The 22,373-nt window shown below is 42.2% G+C and overlaps 1 protein-coding gene across 4 annotated transcripts in view; it reads left to right on the top strand.

The window, feature by feature from the left end:
* Nucleotides 1-9,930, top strand: part of fam120b (family with sequence similarity 120 member B) — a 28,277-nt gene extending 18,347 nt beyond the window's left edge. The window contains exons 13-16 of one of the 4 annotated variants that reach the window (XM_061765962.1): nt 1,619-1,760; nt 6,995-7,253; nt 7,341-7,424; nt 9,430-9,930. In XM_061765962.1, the coding sequence (XP_061621946.1) occupies nt 1,619-1,760; nt 6,995-7,253; nt 7,341-7,398 (459 nt within the window). In that variant the 3' untranslated portion in view covers nt 7,399-7,424; nt 9,430-9,930. Of the gene's footprint in view, nt 1-1,618; nt 1,761-6,994; nt 7,254-7,340 lie in introns of all 4 variants that reach the window. The other 3 variants (XM_061765961.1, XM_061765959.1, XM_061765960.1) reach the window with 3 other exon arrangements.
* The last annotated feature ends 12,443 nt before the right edge of the window (nt 9,931-22,373 follow it).

Here is a 22,373-nt window from a genome sequence, read left to right as displayed (position 1 = left end):
ACCTTTGAGCCCTAAACACATCCAGGAGTCAAAATTCTGCCTTTATGAAGTGTATGCCCAGTTTTGAGTGACTCTGTTAAATGTTATAAACTCCCTTTACCCCTGCGACCGTGGACAGGACAAGCGGTATAAAAAAAATAATGGATGGATGGGTAACTGGGCTGCACGGTCAAATCATGGTTAGCACATCTGCTTCACAGTTCAGAGGCCCCAGGTTCGGCTCTCAGCTCGGGCCATCCTGTGTGCAGTTTTCATGTTGAATACTAAATTGCCCTTGGGTGTGAATGTGAGTGTTTTTTTTATTTTTATTTTTTTTTTTATGCAGTATGCGTTACGATTGACTGGCTAGTCGAGTGCACCCGGTCTCTCACCCTAAGTCAGCTGTGATAGTCTCCAGCTCACCTGTCACCCTAGGGAGGGCAAACACTGTAGAAAATAGATTAATGGATGTGCCATTATTGCTGCATCCAGTACAGTGATGTGGAGAAATTGTGCAATATGGCTGAGCAAGGTTTGAAATCAGTATAATAGCTAAGGCGGCACGGTGGCCGACTAATTAGCACATCTGCCTCACAGTTCTGACAGTTCTCCCAGAGTTCTCACAGTTCCGGCTTCGAGTGTGTGGAGTTTGCATGTTCTTCCCTTGCCTGCGTGGGTTTTCTCCGGGTACTCTGATTTTCTCCCACATCCCCAAAACATGCATGGTAGGTTGATTGAAGACTCTAAATTGCCCATAGTTGTTGTGAATGTGAGTGTGAATAGTTGTTTGTCTAAGTGTGCCCTGTGATTGGCTGGCGACCACTTCAGGGTGTACTCTGCCTCTTGCCCAGATTCAGCTGGGATAGCTCCAGCACGTCCGCAACCCTAGTGAGGATAAGCGGTATGGAAACTGGATAGATGGATATACAGCGGCTGCAATAAGTATTTAACACGTAACTGTTTTTCTCACTAAATACATTACCAAAGGTGCCATTGACAGGAAATTTTCACCAGATTTAGGGAACAAGCCAAATAATCCATACATACAAAGATGGATGGATGAAAAATGGTGATGTGTTAAATATTTCTTTCAGCCGCTGTAATATCTAATACAGTATATGACTGTACTGTTCAATGCAAATATCAAACAAATGGCAACTTTTATACAAATGCAAGTGTCATGTAAGAGGAGGTCTCACTAAATACTGTACTTACAAGTTTAGCCTTTTATGATTGTTTTTGTTTTCAAATGTTTTACATTTCTTTAAACATATTTTATTGAAATAAAAATTACAAACCAATGGCGTAATGGTGTTGCTAAAAACAAAAAAAATAATGAAGACTTGAATACAAATATAACTGAATTTAAATTACAATGCACTGCATTTCATTTTAAATAATTACATCACAATGCAAGCAGCTCTTTCAAACTACAACCCCAATAATAATAAATAAAAATAAATAAATAAATTCAACAACAATGTTGATGTGTTAGAATGGATCTCATTAGATCGTTAAGGTGTGTTCAATGATGTGGCTGGTGTATATATGTATCAGTTTTACTTTGAAGGAGAATGTTGTCACAAGTCGGGCCCAGTTAACAGCAATTTCTTTTTGTTATTTTCTTCTCCCCTTCCAGCCATCCAGTCTGGCCGTGTTTCTCCAGCTGAGAGAAAAACATGTAGAAGTTTGCATGAAGAGAAACAGAGTCTTGCAGTCGCGCCCCAGAGCTAGTTTGCTTGATCGAAGTCATAGTCCCCGATACAGAGATGGACACACAGGTGACTCACCTATTTCACATATTTATCTTCAAACAATTTTCTCTCTCTGAAACATATTTGTTTCTGTGTTAGTTTCTGTTTTATTATTATGCATTTTGACTTTGGACTGTTGGAATAGTGTAGCTCAAATACAAGATAAGCATGTCAAAAGAGTCTCATAATAACTGAGTTTAATTCCATATTTTTATTTTGGAATGGCCCCGTGTTTGAGAATAGTATGATGATGATGCACATTGGGGTTGAAAATACCCATGGAGCCAAATGGAGAAACAGCATTTTAATCTGACCATTGATCGGTGGTTGTAGTTCTCTGGTGCCCCTCAATGAACCACATTACCCAGAGGGCCGTGCTGTAACCAGCTCCATGTGTGCAGTGGTCTTTTACACACGCACACACACGACTGCAAGGACGTGCACGCCTGGATCTAACACTTGCTTTGTCAGTGCACTAGTAATAGCATGTTTCTGTTTATAGGCTGGGAGCGCTCTATTTTAAGTCACACAACAACAATGATTACAGGCTGCTCTCTCTGTCTCAAACCCCCCATTAAGCCCCACTCAGCTCTCAGCTCCCCTTTACCTCACTTGTTCTCATACATTAACCCCTTTTATCTTCTCTGTCCTCTCTTTACCTCCTCGTTTCTAGCAGCATTTTGACACCTCCCCATCTTTTACCTTCTGTCAGTATAATTAAAAAATTTTAAAAAACCTTTATGAACCAGAAGAAAGAAACAGCAGACAGTTTTAACCCCCATAATGATACAAACTGTTATTTTGGCAGCTCAATTATTCCTTCCAATTCTTCATGATACTGTTTCTGTACCTTTCTCAACACAAATGAATACATTTTTATCAATCAGTGAAGACAAGAAGATTGTTCAGAATTTTCATGATGATGAGACTCATCTTTGGTTCAAGTTTTGTGTTGGGGAATACATACTGTAATTTCTCGTGTATAATGCACAGCCATGTATATTACGCACCCCCAAAGTTGACCTAAACATTTTGGAAAACCCGTCTACCAATGTATAATGCATTTTTACAATGCATGATTTTGCTTCTACCCATATGATCAAAACATGAAGTATTATCTGTATTTTGTTAGTTTTTTTCCAAATAATTTTTCTGAAGTTAAGCACTTGGTTTGAACACTTAATCCTTTTTTTTATTTACTTGCTCTTATTTTGAAATTCACAGCCCTACTTTTATTTAGTAAATTAGAAAACACACAGTTGTGCTCATATGTTTGATTACCCAGGCAGAATTTGTAAGATGTGTACAATTCTTTAAAGAAAACATGAAGGACCAGGCGAAACACATTTCAATTTATTTTAATGATAGTCAAATTAAACGGTCAAGCATTTCAGAAACGCATTATCATTTAACAAAACATAACCAAAAAGAAATTAATGATGGTTGTTGTTCAGACAACAGTCATATTAAAAAAAACAACAACAATATTTCACAAATTCTGCCAGGGTATGTAAACTTATGAGCACAAATGTACATATATGCGTATCCCTGTCATATTGGAATGAAAGTGTAGGCTACACCTTTTTTATACCCACTAGGTGGCGGCGGCATTTCGGAATGAACGTGTACAGCTTTTTCATAACCACTAGATGGCGGCATACATTTATAAAATGTGCAGGTTTTTTTCCATTTGCCCGTATACCCATGTATAATGCACACTATTGACTTTTGGCAATTTTTTTGGGGGGGGGAATGCGCATAATACATGAGAAATTACGGTACTCATTTATGTTGACCCCCGCATACTTTGTTTTTCCAAATTTCTTCCAATTGTTTTTTGTTTTTTTCTTTTTGTTTTTCTTTTTTTGGTTGGAAAACACTTAGTGATGGATTATTCCCGCTTTGTTTTTGTGTTAAAAAAAAAAATCTATGCAATTATAGTGGGTGTCAATTATCCATGGATTTTTGCGATTCGCGGTCCGGGCCTGTCCCGTTCATGGCGAGCCACTGTATACAGAACATTATACCATAAAAGTTCCTCAGTTTCCAACAGTACGGTAAGAAAAACTTTCAATTTTATTGTTTTAATCCTGTCCCTAGCCCCGCCCCAAAATTCACATAACTGCCACCAACAGCTCAAGTGAAGCTCAAATGAAACTAAGTGGAAAAATAAGTCATAACTTCTGCAATCCAAAAAGAACTGAACTGTGTTGAGTATACAACAATATTTGCAGATGAAGATTGTAGGACAACAGAACTGATGAATATTTTATTTTTATGCTCGTCTTTACTATAGTTGGCTCCTTGGTGCATTTCAAATCCTAAAGTTTGTTGTCAAAGATTTAAAAAAAAAAAAAAAAAAAAACTATAATTATAAATAGACTTGAACTCTCCACCACTTGGTGGTCAGTCATCGAGCACGAGTCAGCAGCAGCCTCGTGAAATATGAACCCGTCGTTTTCATGAAACCCTGTGACTTTTGGTGATTTTTTTTTGAGCTGCAGCATGTGCCAAGTTGGTTTACCCCAAACTGTCTGCTCTTTACTCAAGACAAGCCCTGTGGGTCTTCGGAGGATGTTTCTGCTTGCACAAGATGGAGGGCTGTACCCTCGCTATTTCAATCATTACTTCAGATGTGTGTGTGTGTGCGTGAGAGCTGTGCTTTGTGGTGTCATTGCAGGCCTTGTTTGCCTCGTGTTTGTAATCAGCTTTCATGTTTAGTCTCCTCAGCAAATATATCTCCTCATCCCAAATTACTCTTTGACTATGAATCTATTGTTTAATGGGAGAGGAACCCTTTTGTTCAGAAAGGACAAAGTGGCATCCATATCAATAAATGCCATTTTCAGATTGTCAAAGATATATTGCGGAGTACATTCACATACCTTGACTCTCATTCGACAGCCTTAATTTTATAGCACCTTTAACTCTTTAATCTACATTGTACCCAACTTGGCCTTAAATATTAGTACCTGGCTTTTACACCTACAGCATGTGAAAATTGAAGAAAATTTGAAATTGGCTTCCAACATTTCAAATGATGATGTCCATTTTTTATGTACAACCCAAATTCCAATGAAGTTGGGACGTTGTGTTAAACATAAATAAAAACAGAATACAATGATTTGTAAATCATGTTCAACATATATTTAATTGAATACACTACAAAGACAAGATATTTAATGTTCAAACTGATTAACTTTATTGTTTTTAGCAAATAATCATTAACTTTTTTATGGCTGCAACACGTTCCAAAAAAGCTGAGACAGGGTCATGTTTACCACTGTGTTACATCACCTTTCCTTTTAACAACATTCAATAAACATTTGGGAACTGAGGACACTAATTGTTGAAGCTTTGGAGGTGGAATTCTTTCCCATTCTTGCTTGATGTACTGCTTCAGCTGTTCAACAGTCCGGGGTCTCCGTTGTCATATTTTACGCTTCATAATACACCACACATTTTCAATTGGAGACAGGTCTGGACTGCAGGCAGGCCAGTCTAGTACCCGCACTCTATTACTACGAAGCCATGTCGTTGTAACACGTGCAGAATGTGGTTTGGCATTGTCTTGCTGAAATAAGCAGGAGCGTCCATGAAAAAGATAGCAGCATATGTTTCTCCAAAACCTGTATGTACCTTTCAGCATTAATGGTGCCTTCACAGATGTGTAAGTTACCCATGCCATTGGCACTAACACAGCTCCATACCATCACAGATGCTGGCTTTGGAACTTTGCGTCCATAACAGTCCGGATGGTTCTTTTCCTTTTTGGCCCGGAGGATACGACGTCCACAATTTCCCAAACAATTTGAAATGTGGACTCGTCGGACCACAGAACACTTTTCCATTTTGCATCAGTCCATCTTAGATGAGCTCGGGCCCAGACAAGCCGGCAGCGTTTCTGGGTGTTGTTGATAAATGGCTTTTGCTTTGCAAAGTAGAGTTTCAAGTCGCACTTACGGATGTAGCGCCGAACTGTATTTACTGACATTGGTTTTCTGAAGTGTTCCTGAGCCCATGTGGTGATATCCTTTACATATTGATGTCGGTTTTTCATGCACTGCCGCCTGAGGGATCGAAGGTCTCGGGCATTCAAGGTTGGTTTTCGGCCTTGCCGCTTACATGCAGTGATCTCTCCAGATTCTCGGAACCTTTTGATGATATTATGGACCGTAGATGATGAAATCCCTAAATTCCTTGCAATTTTACATTGAGGAACGTTGTCCTTAAACTCTTCGACTAATTTCTCATGCACTCGTTTACAAAGAGGTGAACCTCGCCCCGTCTTTACTTGTGAATGACTGAGAAATTCAGGGAAGCTCCAATTATACCCAATCATGGCACCCACCTGTTCCCAATTAGCCTGTTCACCAAGCAGGTCTTTGATGAGCATTCCTCAACTTTCTCAGTCTTTTTTGCCACCTGTCCCAGCTTTTGGGGAACATGTTGCAGCCATAAAATTCAAAGTTAATGATTATTTGCTAAAAACAATAAAGTTTATCAGTTTGAACATTAAATATCTTGTCTTTGTAATGTATTCAATTAAATAGAGGTTGAACATGATTTGCAAATCATTGTATTCTCTTTTTATTTATGTTTAACACAACATCCCAACTTCATTGGAATTGGGGTTGTACATTCATCCAGACAAACATTTGCTAAGTCAGAAGTCTCTGATATTGTCAGTCTCTCTTGTAGTTCATCTCATATGTGTTCTCCCACACCAAACTCCTGAACAAAGGGGTTGATTCCATCCCGATTAAATGAATTGATTAATCTGTGTGTTATTACATCCATCCATCCATTTTCTGAGCCGCTTCTCCTCACTAGGGTCGCGGGCGTGCTGGAGCCTACCCCAGCTATCATCGGGTAGGGGGCGGGGTACACCCTGAACTGGTTGCCAGCCAATCGCAGGGCACTTACAAACAAACAACCATTCGCACTCACATTCACACCTATGGGCAATTTAGAGTTGACAATTAACCTACCATGGATGTTTTTGGGATGTGGGAGGAAAGCGGAGTGCCCGGAGAAAACCCATGCAGGCACGGGGAGAACCTGCAAACTCCACACAGGATTGAACCCCATTCCTCGGTCACCGTGCCGCCTGTATCAAAAATGTATTTTTTTATTTTCTTCACACCTCACTACTAATCTGAGTTGTTGTTGCGTTGGTAAGGATTATATCCACTTGCCCATTGAAGAATTAAAAAGATGCGAGACAATACATGTTTCTATAATTGCACTTGTACCTTCAGCTGGTGTTGACAACTGGCCGGATAGGGGCGAGGCGTCAGGAGGATGGAGGAGGGGGAGCAGACAGTGCAGTGATGGAAACAACAGAGTCAAACTACAGGAGAGACCTGCACACAGAGGAAGAGGAGGAGGAGGCCAATATTCCCACCCTCGCTTTCATCCTCCCTCCTTCGATGGCAGTGGTCAGAACTTGAGCTCTCTGTCAGAGCATACCCGGAGTGGATGGCGTCCCAGCAGAGGGCGATACCAGCTGGCTCCCAGGTAACATCATCAGAGTTGTTTAACGGAAGAGTCATCCCGTTATTTCATAGTTACGCATTTAATATTCCTCTTCTTTGATGGTGTCAGCCTCCTGCTCCCGGAATGTAACTCCACCCTGACAGTGAGGAAAGGAGCAGAGGATTAGAGCACAGGACTTGAAGAGTTAAGAGGGTAGGAAAGTGCTGATGAAAGGAATCACGGAATCAAGTTTCTCTGAACAAACTGATTAGCTGTCAAGAATGTTTCTCTAAAGGATGCTGTAGGTGAAAATAGGGGGATTAAGCAGACAGATTTGATTAAGAACTTGGAAATGAATGAACAACTTTTGAAATTTGTCACGGACTTTTTTTTAAGAAAATGAAAAAAAATCTAGTTGCATCTTTTGTCACTGTTCAAACTTGCTGTGACAGAAAACAAAATAGAACGGGTGTATCAAGAAACAAATGAAGCCACTTGAAACATTTTCTTCTGAATTTAAAATAAAAATTTTAAAGCATGCACTGAAAAGAGGATTCATGCTTAATCCTCAAAACTGTTTTTAACGTTGAGCGGGACGCATTACCATATAGAGTCTATTAAGTCCACCTAATTGCTAAACTTAAACTATTCCAATAATTTGACAAACACTTTTAAGTTCATACTAAAGATGATTTTTGAAAAATATTTCATTTGGGCACTGATGAACAAAATCACTTGTACGGTACAGTGACAAAACAAAATTCGAAAACTTAATTGTTCTTTTGTCAGATTGGTTTCATGCAAAAAGCAATGCACTAGAATTACAAAACTGGTGTAATTTGAGGCAAGCGTAGACCCTAATGTTTAAAATAATCCCTCTTGGTCAACAGCCAATGTATATAAATTGAGAATCTATTTTTTATATGGAATACTGAAATATTGGAAATAGAAATAGGGTAGCAGTAAAATGTAACCTTGCAGAGTTTTCTTTCCAAAAATCTATTTCGCCATGCTGAGGTGCTTTGTGTGCTGGCAATGACTGATCACCGTAATTCGTGTCTGCGTTCATAGGAACGGAACTCCATCCCCCTGTACTGAATGACTGAGCTGTACTACAGAAGAAATATAAAAACAGTATGTGGGTATGTAGGCTTGGGATGCCACAATACAGTATATGGAATTCCCGAAATAAAATCCGCTAGTAAGCACGTTGACACAAAGGTCAAATGAAACATTTTAATATAACCAACTAGTGACTGACATAGTCACTTTGAAAACATTGCTTCTGGATGAGGGTGGGGCCTGGAGATTCCAATTGATTGATGAAATGTAGTGAAACGTCACTACTGGTTACATTGGCTTGGTGAAAGAGAGTAATGTGACAGCACCTGAGGTGGAAGTGGCTCTGAAAAAATAATAGTCTCGCCGGTCAATAAAAGATGGATAAAAATACACATAGCGAGTATATTAGCGTAATGTAGCTCAGTGTGATGGAGTAAACGTAGTGTTTCTTCTTAACATAAATACTCATGTATAAGTACACAGTATGTTGCATTAAAAACTGCTCTGACAGTTTTTCCAAAAGGTTACTGAAGTAACTGTAATGGAGTAAATGTAGCACATTACTACCTACCTCTACTCTTTGAGAGACAGAGGGTGATGGGTGGGGTAGGCTAGACGCCTACATAACTAGAGTGAAGTGGCTCTGTTTAGCTACTAACTAATATGAAGAGACAGGATGTATTCTGTGGTGAAGCAAATGAGAGAAGGCTTAATCAAAAAGAAAGGGGGGGTGGGACAACACAGAAAGGGAAATTGAGTACTGTTGGAGAGAGGGCAATTATTAGGTATGAGGACAGAAGGGGGAGAAGGTGGAATGGAGGAGCTACTAAGAATAGGCAGACCAACAAAAACAGGAAGAGATGGAAAAAAAGAGGTGAAGTTGAGAGAGAGGCGAAACAGACAGTTTTTGAGCTGATGGTCTGTTGTGTTGTTTCAACCACCGGAAAGCCTGTTGGCTTCCTCTCTCTATATGTATGTGTGTGTGACTGTGAGTGGGTGTGGTTCCTCCAGCACCAGGGACACAAACATTCAGTCAAGCCCATTTGAGTCTTCCAGTCTGGGATTGCTTAATTCGACTGTTTCCCCTCCTTTGGTGTGTCATTCCATACGTTGTTTGATGTATTTTATTAACATATTCTCTGTGTTGTCTAAACAGTCTAAAGCTTTTGGAGCCAAGGCAACCACCTCTTGAATGGAAAATGGAACTGTCAAATATATTCTAGAAGTTATCATTTATTTGCTTAGCTTGCATTAGTATTATGGACGATTTTAGATGTCTCGCCTTCGAAAAGATGACTCAGCATCATCCGATGGAAGGGCGCCTGGACCAAGGACGTGATCGGATGTGGTCGGGTCGGGACAAGTGTTGGTCCAATATTTTGTGTTGTGTCTTATTGCTTAGAATACTATGTCTGGGAAAAAACCCTCTTATTATCAAATATTATGTGTCGTGTCTTATTGTTTAGAATACTATGTCTGGGAAAAACCCTCTTATTATCAAATATTTTGTGTTGTGTCTTATTGCTTAGAACATTATGATTTGTAAATCCCTCCTATTTCAAATAAATGCAGGAGCGAGGGGGGGGATTGTTTAGAGCGTGTTGAGAGGCTGTGATCTGAACAATCTCCCATACGCCCTCCTCATGAGAAAAAGAAACCAGCGTCTTCATTCCTTTTGTGTCTATTTTTTATAATGTTGGGTAAGATAAATCCAACAGGAACGACAATGTAATCAAATACTACATTGACCATAAAAGCATATAGGTCACACATACAGTATTTACAAATGCCATTGTTAAATTAATTACTCTCTGACCATGTCAGTTAAAACGGGGCAATACTATCTAGTTGTTATCCTGATGTCCATGTGCTCACACTGGTAAATTGTCCCGGTAATAGACAGACTCTGTTATTTTGGATTATTCTACAGACGCACGCACAACGGTGACACAGGCATCCGAAAATGTGAGAGATTAAGTGAACAAGTATAAACCGTATGTATTTGCAGCATGCGTCTAAAAGTACAAAGTGCTTTCTTTAGCACAGCCCAAAACTGAGGGTGCAACCCCCATGGTGTGTTTGTGTGTGTGGTTAAAAAAAAAAGTTTTGTTAAATTGATGTGATGTAATAAGTACGGCCTTATACAATATGCCTTATATATAATTCTATAATACATGTCTATATCAAAATAAATCAAGTAGCTTGTGATGGATTGTTAAAGTGTGATGAATAATGAAATTCTCTTTCCCTACCTGTGTCCGTGCTACCCTCCATCATCCCTCCCTCCCTCCCTCCCTCCCTCTTTCTCTCTTCCCTCTGTCTTTGAATGAATGCACTTTGACTAGTGGAACATATGCTGCTGGTTGTCAGTACCCTCCCTCTGTGCAGGAGCACATCCGTGCACACGTGTGTGCGTGTGTGTATGTGTGTGCGCGTGCGTGCATGTGTTAGAGAGAGAGAGAGGGACACACAGAAAGAGAGCACGTGTTTGTGTGAATGATTGTTGTGAGTGTGTTTCTGTGTGTGGGTGCGTGCGTGCGTGCGCGTATATGTGCGTGTGTGTTCATTGAAACATGTGCCTCCTGTTGCACATCGGCCATCTGTTCCTTGAATGGACTGATGGAGTACTGCTGTAGCCATGGCGATAGGCCATTCAGTCAAATAGCACCATCAAACCACCCCTGGCTGTTTTGTGTTTGTGTGTGTGTGTTTGTGCGTATTTATGTTGATGTTCAGGAATGGAATTGACTGGCAGAGTGGAGGAATTCCCATGTGTTGATGAAAGCAGGCTGACAGTGTATAGGAACTCTACTAGATTGTTTACCATTAACCCAGCAAAAAGAGGCAACAATGTATTTTTTATTCGCTATGCAGCGTTATTTTATTCATTTAAATAATCCAGCCATTGTTGATTGTAACATAATAGAAAGTAAAAATACTCCTTTTACAGTACGTTTTTTTTTTTTTTTTTTATGGGGTAGGTACGGGGGCATTCAAAAATATGTGTGGTGACCGGAAAGGGGATGTGGACAAGAAATGCCCTCACAATCTGACAAATTTTGAACTCAGTCAAGTTGTGCTTAGTCAAGTTGTGCTTAATGCTAATTAACTCCTCCCCAAAATCACTGATGTCATTAAAGCAAAAGGTACTTCAACAATGTATTAATTTGCAGGTGTGCACACTGATCCAAGCATTTTATTGTGAATTTTACATTTTTTATTGTTTCCCACCGAACAAATTTGGTTCTTTTTAAATTGAATTGTACGGGTTATTTGTATTTTATTATTAGACAGATTTTTACATGGGTTAGCGTTAAGCCTACCCACTTGTATTTTAACAAGGATGTATTCACGTTCTACTTGGTTATAACCACTGTAATTCCATCTGTTGTCGGTTTGAACTTTTAGTAGTAAAAATTGCATTAGTACATTTGGTTAATTTGATTTTCTAAATTGTCATATGATGTAACAAAAAGTATTTCAGTTAAACCTTGATTATGATACTAATTATTTAGGATTATAGGAACATACACGCACAAACAGGATCAGGGCAACAGTGAAATGAATATTGAGTTTCAAATGTCTCAAATCACTGGTCTATTCATCTGTACCCTCAGACCATTCAGCAGCCCCGCCCTTACTTACACGCACACACACAGCGGCAAGCCCCACTTACGCACTACAGACATGCATATACACACCCTGCTCCACCCAGTGGTCCGGGGTCTGCTGGCCATATGTCAGCCCATCTCTTGTGAGACACCTCTCCTGAGACCCTGAGCCCTCTTTTGTGTGCGTGCATGTGTGCGCGCAAGCATGCACTAATGTGTTTGCCATCTTTGCTTACGATCCATTTCTAAACCGCTGTCGTCTACCAAGTGTTTGAGTGCAACTGACCGCACCACATCTGCATAGAGTCAATACTTGTCCAATCGCCAAACACTACTCACCAGTGTTCACATTTGAACCTTCAGGGTCTACAGTACGTCTTGCAGGCTATCCGTAAAATACAGTAAAACCTCAAATGTCGAACATAATTTGTTCTAGGCTGCTGGTCGACCTCCAATGCGTTCACATGGGGGCAGTTTTTCCCCATAAAGAATATTGGAAATAGAATGAATCCGTTCCAAAAATGGTCAAACTGTCAACTTAAAAAAACCTTTATTAACTGTACAGGCAATGTTTTCAGTAACATTTTAACATTCTTATCTGTCTTGCAAATATAACACTATGCACAATCCTTTGAGCCTGCATGCAGAATGTGGCGACTTAAGTAGTGATGCGAGTTTCTTCACATAAAAGCGTTTTTCCGTCCGAACAGTATCTGTTCGTCTTGGCTCTGCTGTATTCGACCCAATTTGTGTAGTTCAGGGCGGTCATTTTTCTACCTCAAATTAGTACTGCGGGAAACTGAACGCGTCAATAAGAATGAGGCACACTAATAAACAGCAACATCGATGGAGGTTAACTAGGCTCTGCTGTATTCACTTTTAAGTTGACACCTTTTATTCAGAAGGAGACTGAGGGCAGCAAGAAAACAGAGTACTACAGTGAAATGGAATCTATGGAGTATAATTCTGCAGCATCTATAGCTGAGGTGAAGCAATGTGGTAAGATAATGTTGCATATTTATTGCTGTGTATCCTCAAATATTACTTTAGTCACAGGATGAGCCGCATTTTCCTCTTTGTTATTGCTGACTTATTGCCATATTGTACTGAGCAGCCAGGTCAGAAATGTGTGGACTGCTTTCTTACATTGCATTAATGGTCATCATCACAGTTGATCTCTGCCAGCAGTCTTACCCTTATGCGGTATCACTAAAAAACACAACAAGCCAAAGAAAAAGCACAATACAAATCATTTGCATCTTAAAATTAGTCTTGACATCAGGCAGATTGAAACTAAAAAATGAAGACAAAATACATTAGCAAGAATCACCTTTTATTGAAGTTTGTTCTCTGCATTTTACCCATCACAATGAACACACACACTTGTTAGTGGAACACACTGGAGCAGGGGGCAGTTGAAGCGCCCGGGTAATAAGTGTCTTGCTCAAGGACACCACAGCCATGAGTCCGGGGGATGTTGGTGGATGGTCCGGTCGGGGTCTTGAACCTAAGTCCCCAACAGTGGCAGGCGATGATCTTAACATTTGGGCCGTGGTTGCAGAACATACATAACCTAAAGACCTACATTAGCTACTAATATGATAGTTACCCAGTAGCTTTCCATGAAAAGCTGTCATATTTGAGCTAAAACACAAACAATGACTCTACAGTAGTGTGAAAAAGTGTTTTCCCCCTTCCTGAGTTCTTATTTTTTGCATGCTTGTCACACTTAAATGTTTCCCATCATCAAGCAAATTTAAATATTAGTCAAAGACAACACACATAAACACAAAATGCAGTTTTTAAATGTTTTTTATTATTAAGGGAGAAAAAAAATCCAAACCTACATGGCCCCGATTGCCCCCTAAATCTTACAACAGGTAACAACCTTGAGCAGCAACAACTGCAATCAGGCGGCAGAGTGGACTACTGGTTAGCACATCCACCTCACGGTTCTGAGGACCAGGTTTCAAATCCCGGCCCTACCTGTGTGGAGTTTGCATGTTCTCCCCAGGCCTGAGTTTTCGCCGGGTACACTGGTTTCAGTACATTCACATTCTGCAGTTCTTTGGATGTTGTTGTGGGGTCTTTTGCAAACTCTTGAATGAGTCGTCGCTGCGCTCTTGGGGTAATTTTGGTCGGCATGCCACTCCTGGGAAGGTTCACCGCTGTTCTATGTTTTCGCCATTTGTGGATAATGGCTCTCATCGTGGTTTGCTGGAGTCCCAAAGCTTTAGAAATGGCTTTATAACCTTTTCCTCACTGACACTCAATTACTTATCTTTCTCATTTGTTCCTGAATTTCTTTAGATCTCAGTCTAGCTTTTGAGGATCTTTTTGGGCTACGTCACTTTGTCAGGAAAGGTCCAATTTAAGTGATTTCTTGATTTTCTCCCTTAATAAAAACGATTTAAAAACTGCATTTTGTGTTTACTTGTGTTGTCCTCTGACCAATATTTAAATTAGTTTGATGATGAGAAACATTGAAGTGTGACAAATATGCCAAAAAATAAGAAATCAGGAACACTTTTTCACACTACTGTGTATGAACTAACTCTCCACAAACAATTAGCAACCCATATCCAACTATTAGCATGGATCAAATTAGCTTGTAGCCTACATCGAAGTAAATAAGTGACTTTCAGCTTTTCCCTGTCAAGGGTCACCACAGTGAGTCACTTGCATGATTTGTTTGGCACAGATTTAAAAAGGATGGCATTGGACCACATGACAGGCCAGTTCTGGTTCACAGGCCATAATTTTACACCCCTGCTTGAGATGCTTCCTGAACTGAAAGTCTTGAGATGACGGCAGACATTTTCTATAGTGGTTGTCGTCATTGGTGAGCTTGAGTCAATCCCAGCAGGCTTTGGCTGAGAGGTGGCGTACACCCTGGGCTGGTCGCCAGCGAACCACAGGGCCCATATAGGAAGCCGGAGTAACCCAGAGAAAATCCTTGTAAGCACGAAGAGAACCAGAGAGCCACACAAAAAGGCCTTAGCTGATATTTGAACCCAGGAGGCGGCCATGCGAACCACTAATCCACATACAGCAGCTGAAATAGGTTTTTAACACGTCACCATTTTTCTCATTAAATATATTTTGCATGCATTGCTCTGGTGTGATTTTGGCCCATTCCTCCACACAAGCAGTCTTCAAATCTTGAAGGTTACGTGGGCTTCTTTTATGGACCTTGAGTTTCACTTTTGTCCATAGATTTTCAATTTGATTCAAGTCAGGTGATTGGCTGGGCCTTTTGAGCAGCTTTATTTTTTTCCTTTGAAACCAATTGAGAGTTTCCTTGGGAGTATGTTTTGGATCATTATCCTGATGAAATGTCCACCCTCGTTTCATTTTCATCATCCTTGTAGATGGCAGCAGATTTTTGTCAAGAATGTCTCGGTACATTTGCCCATTCATCCTTCCTTCAATAATGTGAAGTTTACCAGTACCATTTGCTGAAAATCAGCCCCACACCATCATGTTCCCACCTCCGAACGTCACTGTTGGTATTGTGTTTTTAGGGTGATGTGCAGTGCCATCTCTCCTCCAAACATGATGTGCATTATGGCATCCAAAGTGTTAAATTTTGCTCTCATCAGAACAGACTATATTCTCACAGTATTTATAAGTTGTTCAGCAAACTTTAAACGAGCTTTGACATGCTTTTTTTTTTTCAGCACTGGGGTAACGTGAGTCCCCCTTCCCATGGGCTCACCACCTGTGGGAGGGGCCATAGGGGTCGGGTGCAGTGTGAGCTGGGCAGTGGCGATCCGATCCCCGGTTACAGAAGCTGGCTCTAGGGACGTGGAATGTCACCTCTCTGGCAGGGAAGGAGCCCGAGCTGGTGTGTGAGGTTGAGAAGTTCCGACTAGATATAGTCGGGCTCGCCTCCACACACGGCTTGGGCACTGGTACCAGTCCTCTCGAGAGCGGTTGGACTCTTTTCCACTCTGGAGTTTCCCACGGTGAGAGGCGCCAAGCAGGTGTAGGTATACTTATTGCCACCCGGCTCGGCGCCTATACGTTGGGGTTCACCCCGGTGGACGAGAGGGTAGCCTCCTTCCGCCTTCGGGAAGGGGGGGGGCCTCGTGTCATCGGACTTGCGGCCGCATGTCTTGGACATTCGGGTGAAGAGAGGGGCGGAGCTGTCAACTGATCACCACCTGGTGGTGAGTTGGCTCCGATGGTGGGGGAAGATGCCAGTCCGTCTGGCAGAATCCCCTGTCAGAAGGACTTTCAACTCCCACCTCCACCAGAACTTCACCCACGTCCTGGGGAAGGCGGGGAACATTGAGTCCGAGTGGACCATGTTCCGTGCCTCTATTGCCGAGGCGGCCGACCATAGCTGAGGCCGTAAGGTAGTCGGTGCCTGTCGTGGCGGCAATCCCCGAACCCGTTAGTGGACACCAGCTGTGAGGGATGCCGTCAAGCTGAAGAAGGAGTCCTATCTGGCCTTTTTGGCCTGTGGGACTCCTGAGGCAGCTGATGGGTACCAGCTGGCCAAGCGGAATGCGGCTTTGGTGGTCGCTGAGGCAAAAACCCGGGCATGGGAGGAGTTCGGTGACGCCATGGAGAAAGACTTCCGGGCGGCTTCGAGGAAATTCTGGTCCACCATCCGGCGTCTCAGGAGGAGGAAGCATTGCACCATCAAGTCTGGGTTCTCTGAGGCGGGCTCTCCTATCTCTGGAGTTGAGGTCACCGAGGTGGTTAAAAAGCTCCTCGGTGGCAAGGCCCCAGGGGTGGATGAGATTCGCCCGGAGTTCCTAAAGGCTCTGGATGTTGTGGGGCTGTCCTGGTTGACACGCCTCTGCAACATCGCGTGGACATGGGAGACAGTGCCTCTGGATTGGCAGACTGGGGTGGTGGTCCCCATTTTTAAGAAGGGGGACCGGAGGGTGTGTTCCAACTACAGGGGGATCACACTCCTCAGCCTCACTGGCAAGGTCTATTCAGGGGAGGGTCCGTCGGGAAGTCGAATCTCAGATTCAGGAGGAGCAGTGTGGTTTTCGTCCTGGCCGTGGAACAGTGGACCAGCTCTTCACCCTCGGCAGGGTCCTTGAGGGTGCATGGGAGTTTGCCCAACCAGTCTACATGTGTTTTGTGGACTTGGAGAAGTCGTTCAACCGTGTCCCTCGTGGAGTCCTGTGGGGCGTGCTTCGGGAGTATGGGGTACCGAACCACCTTATACGGGCTGTTCGGTCCCTGTACGACCGGAGCCAGAGTTTGGTCCGCATTGCCGGGAGTAAGTCGGACTTGTTTCCCATAAGGGTTGAACTCCGCCAGGGCTGCCCTTTGTCACCGATTCTGTTCATAACTTTTATGGATAGAATTTCTAAGCGCAGCCGAGGCGTAGAGGGTGTCTGGTTTGGTGGCCTCAGAATTGCATCTCTGCTTTTTGCAGATGATGTGGTTCTGTTGGCTTCATCAAGCCGTGATCTCCAACTCTCACTGGAGCAGTTCGCAGCCGAGTGTGAAGCGGCAGGGATGAAAATCAGCACCTCCAAATCTGAGACCATGGTCCTCAGTCGGATAAGGGTGGAGTGCCCTCTCCGGGTCAGGGATGAGATCCTGCGCCAAGTGGAGGAGTTCAAGAATCTTGGGGTCTTGTTCATGAGTGAGGGAAGAATGGAACGGGAGATCGACAGGCGGATCGGTGCAGCGTCTGCAGTGATGCGGACTTTGTATCGCACCGCTGTGGTAAAGAAGGAGCTAGGCCAAAAGGCGAAGCTCTCGAATTACCGGTCGATCTACGTTCCTACCCTCACCTATGGTCACGAGCTGTGGGTCGTGACCGAAAGAACAAGATCCCGGATACAAGCGGCCAAAATTAGTTTCCTCCGCAGGGTGTCCGGGCTCTCCCTTAGAGATAGCGTGAGAAGCTCGGTCATCCGGGAGGGTCTCAGAGTAGAGCCGCTGCTCCTCCGCATTGAGAGGAGCCAGATGAGGTGGCTCGGGCATCTGTTTAGGATGCCTCCCGGATGCCTCCCTGGTGAGGTGTTCCGGGCACGTCCCACCGGGAGAAGACCCCGGGGACGACCCAGGACACGCTGAAGAGACTACGTCTCTCGGCTTCCCTGGGAACGCCTCGTGATCCCCTCGGAAGCGCTAGAGGAAGTCTGGGCTTCCCTGCTGAGGCTGCTGCCCACGCGACCCGACCTCGGATAAGCGGAAGACAATGGATGTATGGATGGGTCTTGCGTGGTGAGCGTGCATACAGGCCATGGCGGCGGAGTGTATTACTCACTGTTTTCCTAATTCCAGGTCTTTTTTAAGCTCTCCACAGGAGGTCCTTGGCTCTTGGACAACTCTTCTGATTATTCTTTGCACTCCTCTGTCAGAAATCTTGAGAGGCGCACCTGATCGAGGCAAATTTATGTTAGTAGGATTGGCTTTCCACTTACGTATTATTGCGCCAACCACGCTCACTGGAACATTCAGAAGTTTAGATGTGCGCCTTTAACCAATGCCATCGTTATGTTTTGCAACACTTACTTTGCGTTGGTCTTGAGGCAGCTCTTTGCTCTTATTTGTCATGAGATGTGTCTTGACTCACACCTTGGCAATGAGACCTTTTTGTAGGCCATCAATTAGGACGAAACCAGCTGATATTCATTTGCACTGACAAGGGGCTGGACTGCTAGCACCTTTGGAAATATATTTAGTGAGAAAAATGGTGACGTCTTAAATACTTATTTCAGCCGCTGTATAAGTGATAATATATTCCTTTAAATAATGATTTGTCACTTCAAGAGACACTTTCATGTGTCATTGTGCAGAATAGAGAGTTTAGTATGTGACTGATGGGATCATCCCCAATGCTTGGCAGACTGAGGCCCATTCCATATTGTGGTGTTTTGTTTTCAAGTCGTGTTATGATCTTGGTTTTAGGGTCAACCAAGCTAAATTCTTTCCGATTTTGTCAGCCTTTCTCACCGCTGTCTCCAACACAGACTGGCAGATCACACACAGATCTGGCTCCAACTTGCACTTTTGTTTTTATTTTATTGATGTCTGATTTGTCATTGAAAATTGAGTAACTATTTTGCAAACTTGCCTTTTTATGCCTACAGCCTGAATAAAAACTTCTGCTTGCCTCATCATAAAGCCTTTTTGGCCATTTTCATGGACCAACCTTGTAGTTGATTTAGTTGAATGCATTTGGTAGACAACAACTCCACGAGACCCTGACCCGCATGGCATGACTTTTTCCTAATCCTCATTCTTTCCACACCTTTGATATCACTTAAGCAGTCACTCTGTCTTTGTTTTTGGGGATGTTCTGTAAACAGAGAGCCACAGCGTGCATGCACACAAACATTTACCATTTGCAGCAATTTTGTGCTCTTCCTTTAAAGAAAACAAACATGCGTCCATTGGCATCCTCACAGATGTCTTTGGGCTTAAGCTCCCACTGTTGTATTGCATAAATGTGTGCAAGTGATCTTCATTCTCCTCTAGTAAGAGGATACCATTGTGAGGAAATATGTTGACACTGTAACCTTCAAATTGTGTTTAACAGCCTCTCTTAATAAAAGCAAACAATACGTATTGTAAACATGACTTTAACAAATAATGATATCAATAAAAAAGACATTTTTTACAGTATGTTTGCAAGTAACCAAGACAAAAGACTATTAAAATATTTAAATATAAACTAGTGTGTCACTCCCTTAAAAATATAAATCTTGCCACAATATATTCTTTGCACATATGCTGTGCTGAAAACTGTTTTGATACAAAAACAATATATTTTTCTCAAAAGAGTACATTATTTTGAGAATTCATTAATTTGAGGAAATAACCCTTCTTTCAGCCCCAAGTAGGCCTGTGTCGATAACAATTTTTTAAGACAATATATTGCCCCAAAAACTTATCACAAGAAACGATAATCCATCCATTTTCTGAGCCGCTTCTCCTGACTAGGGTCGCCGGCGTGCTGGAGCCTATCCCAGCTATCATCGGGCAGGAGGCGGGGGACACCCTGAACTGGTTGCCAGCCAATCGCAGGGCACATACAAACAAACAACCATTCGCACTCACATTCACGGGCAATTTAGAGTCTCCTATTCATGCATGTTTTGGGGATGTGGGAGGAAAACGGAGTGCCTGGAGAAAACCCACACAGGCACGGGGCGAACATGCAAACTCCACACAGGTGGCACCGGGGATTGAACCCCGGTCCTCAGAACAGTGAGGCTGACGTTCTAACCAGTCATCCACCGTGCCGCCAGAAATGATAATGTTGTTGGTTTTTTTAATGTGTCTGAAATCATGAAAAATAAGGCCCGCCCTTATTATTTTGTATTGTTTATTTATTTTTTTTTGCTTTTAAATTATTATTGTTATTATTATGTCCTTTCTTGTTTCTCTATTAAATTGTTTTCTTTACTCTGTGTTATGAATTCCCCTTGGTATGAAATAAAGAATAAAAAGTTGCAACACCAGCCTGGTTTACATGGAGTCTTCTATTACAATTATAATCGCTTAAGAAGCCCAAACCGAATGAAAATGCTCTAAATAAACACCTCAGTCGGAATAAGCAGGCCAAATCCAAATGGAATTTCATTCGGTTTCACAGGGGTGGCATATTCCTTTTGCCAAACCGATCAGAAGTACATTTTTGCCATGTATGCCATCATTTCCAATAAAGCCGGGAAGCACTCTTCATGCTTCATCTCGAAGTAAATGCGCAGTGACGTCATCGCTTACGCATGGCATAAATATGGCGGGTCCCGACGGAGCTCGTATGTGACGAAAATCTTGTTTTAACTACTAAAGTTTTTTTTTTATCAAGCATTTTTAAATATATATAAACGTATAAAAACACTCCCAACTACTGTGCTGAGTAGACAACGGACCTCCATCTTGATAAATGACGTGACATTCACGACGAAGTGTGCATGTCACACGGCTGCTCCGAATATTGCACATGTATACACCCGATCGGAATAGATCCCCACACTTGTAAACAGGTGACCAGAGATCTTCAATTGGAATGATTTCAATCGGAATGAGAAAAAAAAGTCTCTGTAAAACCGGCTACTGTGTGGTTGGTGAAGACAAGCCCTTCACCTGTAGTCAACTATTGGCTGAATAACATGTGCTACTGAGGTTATGCTTAATAAACAGTTAACGGTCTAGGTATTGCACATGGAGTAAGGCTGTGGATTATTGGACGAAGCCAACACCGGCAAGAGTCTACCAGTCCGCTGGCGTTCGGTTAACCCACTAGCGGCTAATGACACACCTCGCTCACTGTGTGATCTGCGTGCAGGCTCACCGCAACAATGCCAATTTATCCATCCAAATCCGAAAAAACTATTGCGTTCATTTTATTTATCGAAGGATAAGTCGATATAGTTATTATCGTCACAGGCCTAGCCCGAAGTAAACCACAAAACATGCATCAAATATTACAATGCATGTTTTTTTTTCTACTTGTATGAAACCCTACTAAATTCTTGTTAAAATCGATTCATGTACAATAATATATCTTAACTCGATGGTCTCCATTTTTTTCTCAAAATTTTTTTTAGATTATTTTTATATATTTAATAGTTCATATGTAATTACTTAGAGAATTACTATACTGTAGCTACTTTAAATATTTCTGAAACCCAGAAGATCATCGGTACAAAAGCACACATGGATCTTGTTTTCCTTTGGATTCTTCCTTTTAACCAGATCAATCACTTTCACACACCCAGCCGATAGTGCTGTGTGTGTGCCACCTCTCAATGGCATTCCTATGTTCATGCATGAATCATGACACTTTGAAACCGTGTGTCTCTTTCTTCCTTTCCACTTGGGCTCTGGTTCATGTCCCTCTCCCTTTCTCACTTGTCTTTCTAGCCCGGTAACGCTCTAAAGCTGCACAGATGTCTGTCTGCTGCTCCGGCCCCTGAAGTGCTCCATGGGTCACATGCATGAAGATCCAGGTTAACAAAAAGACAGATTGGGGAGGTGGCTACAGAGGGTCATGGTCAAAGGTCGGGATAATAAGGAAATCCCAGAGCTGGATGCATGTAACCACTTTTCTTCCTTGTGAGGTGACTTGAAGAAGCTTTGGATCTTGTCCACGTGAGCATCTTTATGTTGTCTCCTGACTACAATCCCTCCCACTCTTGATTGTTATGGCTTACACTTAAATGTACTTACGCTCTTGCACTCACTTCACTTTTCCTCTTCAGAGAAACAATGAATTAATTTCTGTTACATCAATACTGATTCTACGTGAATTATGTTGGTAACCAAAACAGCAGTGCGTACCGAGTCACATTACGAAGTGTAGAGTACAGTTGTCACCTACAATACGCTTATGTATAGATTTTCTGCCACTCAAGTCGTCTTTTTACTCACTCCGCTGTGTCGTGTGCCCTTTTATGTTCTGTAGCGTAAGGTAACTTCAGATTACTTTCACCCAGTCTGCCTTGGTCCAGTCTGCTTAGGTTCTATCTCTTTACATGTTCTCTAGCCCCTATAAATA

The sequence above is a fragment of the Phyllopteryx taeniolatus genome, chromosome 2 (genome assembly GCF_024500385.1).
Source record: "Phyllopteryx taeniolatus isolate TA_2022b chromosome 2, UOR_Ptae_1.2, whole genome shotgun sequence".
NCBI lineage: Eukaryota > Metazoa > Chordata > Actinopteri > Syngnathiformes > Syngnathidae > Phyllopteryx > Phyllopteryx taeniolatus.
The sequence above is the reverse complement of the archived record's forward strand: the minus strand, read 5'-3'. Positions and strand labels throughout refer to the sequence as shown.